The 11525-nt window shown below is 47.2% G+C and overlaps 1 protein-coding gene across 1 annotated transcript in view; it reads left to right on the top strand.

Moving 5' to 3' along the window:
• Positions 1-5835, top strand: part of SLC25A47 (solute carrier family 25 member 47) — a 9748-nt gene extending 3913 nt beyond the window's left edge. Inside the window, exons 2-6 of the mRNA XM_009636854.2 lie at positions 2409-2452; positions 2744-2815; positions 3084-3266; positions 4341-4614; positions 5449-5835. Coding sequence (XP_009635149.1) covers positions 2409-2452; positions 2744-2815; positions 3084-3266; positions 4341-4614; positions 5449-5735 — 860 coding nt within the window. The 3' untranslated portion in view covers positions 5736-5835. The remainder of the gene's footprint in view (positions 1-2408; positions 2453-2743; positions 2816-3083; positions 3267-4340; positions 4615-5448) is intronic.
• Positions 5836-11525: the final 5690 nt, after the last annotated feature.

Here is an 11525-nt window from a genome sequence, read left to right on the forward strand (position 1 = left end):
TCTCCTCCCAGAGGGAGATGTTTGGTCCTTGCTGGCACCAAGGTGAGCCCCTAGAACTGAGAAAAAATGGGAAGCAGGCTGTTTTGGGGCAAACCTGCTTTATTTTGTCTATGTTGCTGCTGCCTTAATAATGTGAAGAGGGCAATTTCTCCAGAAAGGAGGACACTTTGTGTCGAACACTGGCCCAAACAAGCCTTGGTACCTGATGTGCATGAGCCAAGGCTCCTACCCTCCTGAGATGGTGGAGCAAGCCGGGGCTTAGGTGTGTGAAGCACAGGGTGCCCCTGTGTCGCCAGCAGCCGGTCAGCCCACAGCCGCTGCCTCTAAGGTTAGGAAGTCTGAAACCACTGCGATGCCAAATCCTCCCATCTGGGACGGGTTCTTGGGCCAGGGGACCGCACCTCTGAGGCCAGCACAGTCACGCTGACATTGACTTATGTGCTGCTCTTCCCTGCCTGGCAGGGTCCGTGTTTGCAGTCTGCCTCTGGCCGATGGCCGGGAATCTGGGGCAGTACAGGTGGCCCCGGGTGACTTTGTGCATTGTCACTCTGCTCTGCCTGGGTATTCCCCCTCACCGCCTCTCTTCCAACCTGATCTCATTTCGATTTTGAAATACAGAAGGTGGCTTCTTGGCCCATTTTTCATCTTCATTGCTATTTATCTGGTGGCAGATTTGATAGAGATTTTTGCAGAAAAAGCCTAATTTTTCTTCAAGCAAGATACTCTTCATTCTTTTCTTCTGAGTAATGTGCTTTGGGATTGTCTCCTGGTGACTCACACCAGCAGTCCCTGCTTTATTTCCAGATGCAGTAGAGCTTTCCAGAGCTCCCAGGCAGCCACGTAGTCACAGCTGAACATGCCTAGTAGAATGCCCACAGTGATCAACACATTTTTAAGTGTCTTTTTTTTTTATAAAGAGGACTCAGTGAGAGGCAGTTTCCAACCTGTGAGCGACCAGACATGCACTGGATCTATGATTGACTGGCTCCCTGAAGGGGCCATCCAGCACTTTTATGAACTTGATCTCCATCTAAATAATTCGCATGGATACAACTCCATTGTCGCCCAGCCTGATTTCCTCTCAGATGTACTGGGAGGAAGTTAGCCGGTCAGACCCTTTATCATCTGATGCATTTAGACCAGAGCTGAGAAGTACAGTGGATGTGAAGGTAGGGATGGTGGGTGACCTGTTTGTTACTGCAATCAAGAGAAGTCCATGCTGGAGCTCTTTTGCTCTCCTTATCTGCCATTAAGGTGGTAACATTTTCCCATAGGATTAATGCGTTTCCAACTCCAGTGGCTATTTTAAGGTCTCTGAATGAGCCTGAGTGTCAATGGAGGATGGACACACACGCATGCACACACACACATGCACACAGAGCACACTGGACATGCCACCCCTGCCGCAGGCGGGGAGTCGCGGTCAGCTGGCGTGCGGGGCGTGCTGCTGAGCACGCTGCCTTTGAGCGTGCCCGGCGCTAATCCCTCGCTGCCCCTTAATCCTGCTGAGCCCCGAGCGGCGGAGGGCGGCTGGCCTCACTGCAGGGCAGCGCCGCTGGTTGTGCTGCACCCCGGCGTCCCACCAGCCTGCCAGGGCTCCAAGCAACCTTTGCTTTTGCTCCGGGCTCTGCTTTTGCAGCAGTGTTTGGCGCACACAGGAGATGCACTTCAGAGGCTTAGACCCTAATTCCTCACCCGAGGCTGTAGATGTGCTTTGTAAAGTGGAGCCAGGACGTGCCCAGTCCCTGGCATGCAGGAGGCAGCAGCAGTACGTCTCCTACCTTCAAGAAGGAAGGCAGGTTGCGGAGAACCTCAGGACCACCCCTCTTTTATTAATGTCCTTGTGACCACTGCTTTTATTCCTTAATATTTCCAAGTCAAGCATGAAGAACCAAAATTGCTCCAGAGACCCCTCGTGTAAGTGGGGATGCTCTGTACCTCACGTGGGGGTGCTTGGTGACAGTCCAAAGATGCTGTACCACCTAAGCTGAGAGGGGGAACAGAAACAGTCTGATATCGTACAAGTCAGCCCATCAACCTTCCTGCCGAGTCCCTTTTCGGAGCCCACAGAGCTGGCGTTGTGCACAGAGCTTTCCTCGCAGCAGTGCTTTCTGTGTTTTCCCCCCATCCCAGCTTGCACGATGGTGTTATTCCTCCTCATAAGTTTTCCCTGACACTTGGATTCCTCCTCTCATCATGCCTTGGTCACGCAGAGAATTCTACGCATTTTGCTCTGTCATTCTTGGCTCAAATGTTATTGCTGGAGCTCGAGAGGAGTCTGGTGCCAAGAACAGCAGGGCTCTGAAGCTGCATTTTTCTGCCTTTCCCCTAATGACTTGCCGCGATGGGGGTAAGGGGTCTGTCGCAATGGGCGCTGTTAACCATCTCCAACTCACTCTCTGTTTCAGGTGGTCTGAGCACAGCAGTGGGTTATCCGCTGGACACAGTGAAGGTACGGGTTGGAGCTTTATTTCTTGACTACAGACTGAAGACAAGCAGGCCTTTTTGCTTCCCCCCCCGCCCCCTTTTTAGAAAACTGTTCCCATAATAATGCTTAGCATCTTTGTTACATCAACATATTTCACTTTATTTGGTTGCATTGTTCTTCTCTTAAAAAAAAAGTAAATTGTTTGGGGATGCTATTTTATGCCTAATTAACTAGTTTGCTGCTATGGCATTTGTTGATTTTTTTTTTTTTTTTTAACCTGATGCCTGCATTTTAAGGTTGTCCCTGTATTCCCAGGTGAGAATTCAGACCGAGAGGCATTACAATGGGATTTGGCACTGCATTCAGGAAACATACAGGACAGAAAAAGTAGGTACTTCTCATCCGAATTGCTGCCACCAGCTATGGAAGCCTTGTTTCAGAGAAGCAGAGCTGCCTCTGTCAGGCTGGGGAGGACGGGCAGCAGTTACATACAACCATTTGTTGCGAGAAGGGCCAGGATGAAATTTAGCTTTGTTGCTGGGCTGGAAGATGGGAGTAAGTTTTGGCTCAGCAGCATATGGCCGGTCTTTTCGGACAGATGCTTTCCCATGCCATTCCCTCCTAAAAGTGTTGTTTTTCTTCTGTTTCCAACTAGGTTTGGGGCTTTTACAAAGGTGTGTCTGCATCAGTCCTCACAGTATCGGTGATTTCTTCTGTTTCATTTGGCACGTACAAAAACTTCCTCTGTGCCATCTGCAAGCTGCGATACGGGGCTGCAGATGCGAAGCCGTCCAAGCTGGATGTTTCTCTTGCCGGAGGTGCTGCTGGTGGTGTCCGGGTAGGTAAACAGCCGAAAGGGAAAGCACAACAAGAGATCTTGTTCACAAATGTAGGCGGCTGGAAAAACAGTGGAAGTTTTCTGCTCGGGAGGCCACAAGGGAGCTTGTGAAAAGCCCGGTGGGTTTGTTTTCACAGGGGGTCATGCTCTGCCCGCGCTGACCCCTCGCTGGTCGGCGCTGCGGCGTGGCTGAGTCCTGCTGGGAAGCTCGTGCCGGATTTGCTTTAGAGTGCCAAAACACTTAAGAACATGCTTTTAAGAATGAGATGGACCTTGGCAGCAAATGCAGAAAAAGGAAGAAAAACCACCTGGGCGGCTCTGGTGGTGTGCTTATGTAAGAAAGCAGTCACTTGGTGTGCTAAAGCACGAGCCCGGCACGGTATCGCTGTGGAAACGGGCAGTACATGGCGCTGCCTGGTCAGGACTCAGAACTCAACGGGGCATCGCTGGCAAGTGGTGCTGCCTGGCAAAGGTGCGTGATGCCAGGACAGGGAGGTGAGGCTGAGTTCAGGAGCAGTTTCCCAAAGAGCAGATGGATTTCTGTGAGCGTCTGCAGGCGCTCTGAACACAGCGGAGCTCAGCCTGGCACCCCGGTGGCGTGCTGGGCAGAAGTGCATGCCCGGTCACCGGCAATCCTCTTAGAGAGCAGCCCAGATGGTCGGGTTTCTAGGCGTTTCCTAGCCCACAACGACTCTACTTAACACAGGTTGATTTTTTTTTTTTGATCTTTATGGCCTTGGTTCCAAATACAGATACAAGTAAGAGCCTTGACATATGCTACCCTACAGCTGAGGATATCCCCTTTCCCACGCCCATCTGGTTTAACAAATTGTTACAGGTATTTAATATCCTCTGTTGAGTTCTGCCTCACCTTCCACTCTGCACAGCGCAGCTCGCACGTGTGCCCTGCTGCTGCTGGGTGGGATTTAGCACAGGCAGAGGGGAGGAGGCTGGAACACGCTGGCTTCAGGTAATATTATCGTCCGGAAAGGTGGGAGACAAGGAATTTGCAAGAGAGGGATCAAAACACTGCTTAAATATGCAGGGTCAAAATACCATTCTCTAACGTTGCAGGTTGTGTTTATGACCCCTAGTGAAGTGGCCAAAGTTCGCATGCAGACTCAGAGGAACCCACATCCTTCCGTCGCATTTCCCCAGCCTGTTTCCAAGCCAAAGTACCGAGGATCTCTGCACTGTCTGAAGGTGATCGCCAAGGAGGAAGGTTTTGGGGGTCTCTACAAGGGCTGCTCTGCATTACTCTGCAGGGATTGCTCCTCTTCTGCAATATATTTCCTTACCTATTCTGCTCTGTGTGACTGGCTCACGCCAGCTGGGAAAAATAAACCAGGTAGGTATCGGAAAGCATCTGGCATTACCTCCAAAAATGGCTTATTTAGTACCATGCTAAGAAGGGGATCAGTCTCTCAGCAAACACCACCCCGTACCTATAAAACCTCACCCGTGTGGGGTTGCTGTGTGCTTGCTTCCTGGCGTCATGGGGCTGTTTGTGCCCTCCCGGGGGGTCCGGCAGCCCGCGCCTGAGAGCTTTGCCGGCTCGACCTTGTCCCTCAGCAGCTACGCCTCGCCCTGTGGGAGGGGTGTTCATGGCACGCTCTGGTGCCCAGTATGCGGGTTTGAAATCCTCTTAATGCAGAAATAGGATATGCAACTAGAAGTGGAACGTGGACAAACCTTCCAGGAGCCATCATGGAGCAGGGATCAGGGTCAGCCCAGAACTTGAAAATAAAGTCCAGGTGCAGAATGTAAAGACACTGAAGTTTCCTGGTTGTGATTCAGCTCCAAAACTCAACTATCCACTTGGAGAAAAGATCAGATAGATGACATTCAGCAAAGAGCATCTTCCTGAGAATTATAAAAATAAGTAGACCCTGCTGAAGAGTGTGTGAGTGCTCGCAGGCTGCATCACATCTCGTTTGTGTGGTGTTAAAATAGGTGCTGCCTCTGCATGAGCCAGTCCAATGTAGGCGAAAATGGGTATGCTGAGAAATGGAGAGGCCACATGGTTTGTGTGAGATCGCTGAAAACTCACCAACTGCAAGAGTTGGACAAAATAATGGCTGGAAAAACATGGAAGTTAACCAAGCCAGTTAACAAATCTGCGATGCTTGTAGCTGTACCCGTGCAAGGCTCAAGTTAACTCCTCCTCCCTTCACTCTGACAGGTTTCCTCGTTGTGCTGCTTTCTGGTGGTTTGGCTGGAGTCCTGGCCTGGGGATTAGCTACTCCCATGGATGTCATCAAGTCACGGATGCAGACAGATGAATCGGAGCAGCACAAGTACAAAGGCCTCGTCCACTGTGCTAGAGAAAGTGTGAGAAAGGAGGGTGCAAAAGTGCTTTTCAAAGGACTGGGTTTGAACTGCATTCGTGCCTTTCCTGTGAACATGGTGGTGTTCGTAACATACGAAGCTGTGCTGAGATTTACAGATCGTTATGCAAACAAAAAATAGCTTGTGCCACTCTGTTCAGAGGTGTATTTTGCTTAGTTTGGTTGGTTTTGTAACACAACATCCGCAGACAACTGCTGAACGCCATCTCCTTTGATGGACAGCGTAAGAAGCACGGACATTGCAGCATGAAGCGGGATGACTGACGGCTCTGTTTTGTTCTTACAGGATTACAAACTCATCAGGGAGCCTTGGGCTTATTACACCCTCCCTTTTATCTCCTTAATGCATTTCAACCGTAGCCGCTGCTTAGGCCCTTGAAACATTTGCTAATATTAGCGTTCTCAAAAACTGCTAGTCCGATCAGAGATTTTGGTTATGGATTCACTCTGTTTTCTGCTGGCACAGAAAATGATCTTCACAAGCAGGGCAGGAGCGGGGTGGAGTTTGTGCGAGATGTAACGCTCTCCAGCGGCTGCTCTTCACATGCGATGCCTGGATTGCATGCACTGAGTAACTCACAGCCTTGTGCTTCAGGCTGCAACTTCTTCTTCCCAGCTGTAAATTCCCCAAAGTGCTCCACACTTACACCCCTTTGGCAGTGGCTGAAACATGAATCTCCTTGCTTTTCCCTGTCATTACTGTGGCAGGCACGGTCTGTGTGCATGACCTCGCTAATGGCCTCATTGAAAGTGAAACCACGTGCAGGTTCCCGTAAATCGCCTGATTTCCTCCCTGTGCAGCCCTGAGCCCTACAGCCTCAGCCCCCTTCCAGAGGCGCGCGGCACCGCGGCTCTCCGGAGCGTGGCAGAGCTTTGGAGGCGAGGTGTTCTCATCCTGGGAGGATGCAAGACCTCTTTGCTTATCTCGGGAAAGGAAAGGCAGCCCTAAAATCTGTGCACTAGCAGGGTTTGCCAAGTTGAAGGACAATGGCAAAGTTGTGGAGTACAATTAAGATTTCCAAGGCTGGTTTTTTGGTCAAAGGTACATTTTGAGAGAATTTCTGACTTTCCCAACAATTGCTTCTTTTTCACAAAGGTAGAAAGTTTCATCAACATGTCAGCTGGATACAACATGACCCACAGTACTGCTTCAGAAGGGCTTCTGGTCCACAGCCACTTTTACCAGTTGAGAGCATGGCCTTGACTACACTGACAGTAATTTCACAGCAGACAGGACTTATCAGCTACTCTGGACATATAAAAAGGGATCATGTAGTAGAAAGACAAGTTTAAAAATTTCAGGTGCTATTAGAAAAGAATATAGGGGAACTCTTCCACTCCAGAGTGACCACTAAAAAGGCCCAGAACTGTCCTCCTGAAATCTAAGCCTTCAACTGGCTTTTTAAACATGACCACAGCCATCAAACCACTGTCATAATTTTTCTCTTAAGACTCTTTCCAGCTCTTGCGGTTGATCCAAGAGCAGGTTTAAAAGACCAGGTGGGTGCAGAGTGTGCCACCTTAAAAGGGAGTGAAATGAAAGATCCAACGGTGGATGAGATTCCCTCCCAAAGTGCTTATGGCCTCACCAACCTACCACCCCCAGTTACCTCCTGGGGCACCAGCACCAAACTTCCTTTAGTCAGAAAGTCCTTAGAAGAGGAGATTTAATTAAGTCCTCAAGACTCGGAATTCCTCTTAACATGGTTCTTAAGTGTCTACTACCCTTACCTCTTTTTGCAAGGGGCGCCTTTGACTGAGTGCTGTCCCAGCTCTGGGCAGTGATTTATCCCACCTCTGCCTGGATGTTTTCTGGGATCAAACTCCTTTACGCTGTATCATTCTCAGCTGACCTTGTTCTCAGGCATTATATCCTCTGAACAGAGACAGTAAGAAAGTGCCTGCAAGTCAGACTAAACAAGCATTTATTGATAGGCAGTGTTGATACCATCCATGGTCAGCCCAAGGCGTGAAAATATAGTAGCTCAGCTTTCCAGCTTGGCTCATACATTCAGATGACTAAAAATGTCTCCTCCTGTGGGTGTAACTGAAAAGCAGCTGATTTCAAGAAACAGGAATTACAGCTGAATTGTAAAAATGAGTGGGAAGAACTGCAGAAGCCAGTGCGAGGTGCTGAGAACTGTAAGCCTCAGGGTATTCAGCACCACATTACAGCAGGTCCTCATGTGGCCTGAACGCAAGGGAAGTTGTATCTTCAGGCAGCTTATTTCAGGAAGGCAACAGCTTTGCAATGCGTCCTCTTGACAAGCCTTTACTGGAAAAAAAAAACTGCACGCATAGTGTAGGGGTGACATACCTGCGTTAGGGCAAGAACCCACAGCTAATTCATATGGATACAAACTATCAACAGGTACAGGAATCGACTGTGCAAGTACTGTATACACAGTTTAAACACACACTGTCCTGGTTTTGGCTGGGATAGAGTTAATTTTCTTCCTAGTAGCTGGCATAGTGCTGGGTTTTGGATTTAGCATGAGAAGAAGGTGGATAACACACTGATGGTTTAGCTGTTGCTCAGCAGTGCTCACACTGGTCAAGGACTTTTCAGCTTCCCCTGCTCTGCCCGGTGCACAAGAAGCTGGGAGGGGGCATGGCCAGGACAGCTGACCCCAACTGGCCCAAGGGCTATTCCAGGCCCTATGCCATCATGCTCAGTACAGAAACTGGGAGGGGTTGGCTGGGGGGCAGCGATCGCTGCTGGGGACGGGCTGGGCATCGGTCAGCGGGTGGTGAGCAATTGCATTGAGCATCACATTCTGTGTATTCTCTTATCCTTATTATTCTTTTCCTCTACTGTTTTATTAAATTGTCTTTATCTCAGCCTACAGATTCTACCTTTTTTTCTGATTCCCTCCCCCATCCCACTGAGGGAGGGGGGCAGTGAGCGAGCGGCTGGGGGCTGCCTGCCGGGTTAAACCATGACACAGGCACATAAATATGAACCAGGTTTTGTTTAATGACGTGGCACTTTGCACATATTATGTACTTCACTAGATACACACCAAGCTGGGTGTTTGGCTTCTGAATTTCAGAACTTGACTGCTTTATTTTCTGATTTCTTTGTATTACCTTGCCCTTCAGCTGCTCTGATAATCAGAGAACTATTTATTCTGATAAGTTAGCTAGCTGAAGGCCAGCTAACAGAATGGAGACACCACATTTGCTGTGCTGATACTGGGTTTATGTTGCTATAGGGACTGCAGCTTGTTGTATAGATGGTTTCTTTCAGTAACAAAGTTGGTGGCCTTTAGAAAGCACATTCTGCTTCATGTTTTCACGTTGCTGGTAATTCCCGTTTTCTCTGACAATGTTTATGACTATCCAAGTAGGTTTCAGCACGCCTCTTGGTGACTGTGGAAGAGCCAGGTGAAGCTGTTCAGGATCTGTGCTCTTCAGACAGCAGCAATTGTGGAGTTTCACATTTCCACCCTAAGTACCAGTCCTTATGCCAAACCTACTGAGGTGTCATTGTGAACAGGTCGCGTTGACCTTCCCCTGTATCTGAGCTGCCTGCTCTACACAGGGAAATGCAACATCCAGTCTTGCTTGCGACCAGTTAAGCTTGGATAAACTGGCCCTTACTGGCTTGCTGAGGGAGCAATCTGACCTCTGCCTGGTAGGGCTGGAGAGAGTGGGCTGTAAGGCACCCTATTTCACTACTGGCACCAGACATCAAAACAAGGACCAGCTCCATCAGATCTAAATCAACACCTAAAGGGGTAGGAAGAGAGGTCAAAAATAGAGTAAGTGTAAATTAAGCCTTTTCAAAATTAAAAAAAAACAACCCAAAAAAGACTAAAATCAAAGAAGTTTGATACAGACTTTTATCTACATTTTTATTACAGTGAGACGAACAAACTGAGGAAAATGTATTGAACATTGCCTGACAACATTCTTAGACATTTCATGCGTGCATTTGAAGACTGCCTTGTCTTGACTTTTAAATATTTCTGGGACGTGAACTGTAATTACAACAGATTTAGGAATTTGCCAAGACTCCTCTGAGAAACTGTATCATTTCAGAAGCATGTTTGGAAGAACCTGACAGAGTACTTGAGTAAGGTGCTTGCTCAGTAAACAAATACTAAATAATTTTGCTATCGCTTTCCTTTCTAGAACTTTCAGAACAGTTTTTAATTGCTGTGTTATAAAATTAAACCATATGCTTAAAATAGGACATGCTACTGTTTCTCCTACAGCATATTTCTCTTTCCTGAATAAACGAAATAAATCTTGCAGATCTGCATAGAATAGTTTAAAGAAGAAATCTGCATTATGAGTTTGTAGAAGCCCTTCAAAAGTCAGTTTAAGTATTATATGTATAGCTTAAAGATGACAAAATGTGGACTGCAAGAATAGGAAGGTCATCATTGAAGTCTAGAGTAACCAAGAACTAGTTTATTTACTAATGGATTTAAGAAGCTTTTTTTGTTTTCTAAGAATTGCTCCACTGTTTCAAAGAAAAACCCCAAACAAGCTTTTCTACTGATGGTTAAGCACCTGTTAGCACTGAGTCTGTGGGTTGTATATACACAGTCACTGGTAAACATTTACTTTAATACATTAAAGTCAATGGCATTAGATTAGCGATGCCAGCTCACGTAAACTGTAAAGAAAAAGACAAAAGCTAAGCATTGCTATTTTCAGTACGAGTTGGAAACGCATACAATAGGACGAAACTTGCCTTGCATTTCAGCCTCTCCTTGGTTCCTTGCACAAACATACGCTAATAGGGGCACTTCATACATGCCTTGGCACACTGGCACGTCTACCTCGGAGACGCAAGGTCGTGGTCATGGCTGCAGAGGACGTGCAGGCTGTGGCACAGCACAGCTGCTGGTGGGGAGGCAGCGGCACCCGCTCCAGGCAGCACAAATAGCCCGGCACAGTCTCACGTACCCACAGGCTGATCTGAGGTCTGCTGAAGTCAGCCAGAAGTCTCAGCCTTCAAACTTCTCCCTCAACCTAAGTATAATCAGCTGACTTCAAAGGTTTACAGTCTAATTAAAAGTGCGCTTGCAGGGTTTTTAATTTTCTTTTTTTATTTTAGAGAATGCTACAGGTGATGTATGTCCACTAGGTCCCACAGTACAGAACCTGTTAAAGTCTAAATCTTTCACACCTCGTTCAAGTGCCTTCCTTACACCACACACCAGTACCCACCCGTGTTATCAAAGGTATTTTTATTTGATATAGATAAGACTATGTCCGGGCTAGCAACTTTCTATTCTGTATAAATACAAGGTAGATCTAACAGTTTGCATTCAGCGCTGTACATATTAAAACAAATTAGCTAATAATTTGAATGTTTCTTCTAGAAATCATAGCAAAGACACTGAAGTTCTTATTAAGAAAGGAGATAGTTAACAATTCCATGAGTTATTTTAACAACATATATTTTCTCACTGGAACACATCTTAAAATGAGTACCCCTGGTTTAAATGACTTGGTGCAATAAAACAAAACAGACAGTACAAGAAGTATCCCTGTGTCCAGCACCGACTTCATTTTCACAGCATGATACAATACTTGGTATTTTTTATAACTAGAAACTAAAATTTGCATATCTATACTATTTCTATGTATAAAGGAGGGTGCAAAAGTGCTTTTCAAAGGACTGGGTTTGAACTGCATTCGTGCCTTTCCTGTGAACATGGTGGTGTTCGTAACATACGAAGCTGTGCTGAGATTTACAGATCGTTATGCAAACAAAAAATAGCTTGTGCCACTCTGTTCAGAGGTGTATTTTGCTTAGTTTGGTTGGTTTTGTAACACAACATCCGCAGACAACTGCTGAACGCCATCTCCTTTGATGGACAGCGTAAGAAGCACGGACATTGCAGCACGAAGCGGGATGACTGACGGCTCTGTTTTGTTCTTACAGGATTAC

This window comes from Egretta garzetta, unplaced genomic scaffold, assembly GCF_000687185.1.
Source record: "Egretta garzetta isolate BGI_Z169 unplaced genomic scaffold, ASM68718v1 scaffold374, whole genome shotgun sequence".
In the NCBI taxonomy this organism is placed as follows: domain Eukaryota; kingdom Metazoa; phylum Chordata; class Aves; order Pelecaniformes; family Ardeidae; genus Egretta; species Egretta garzetta.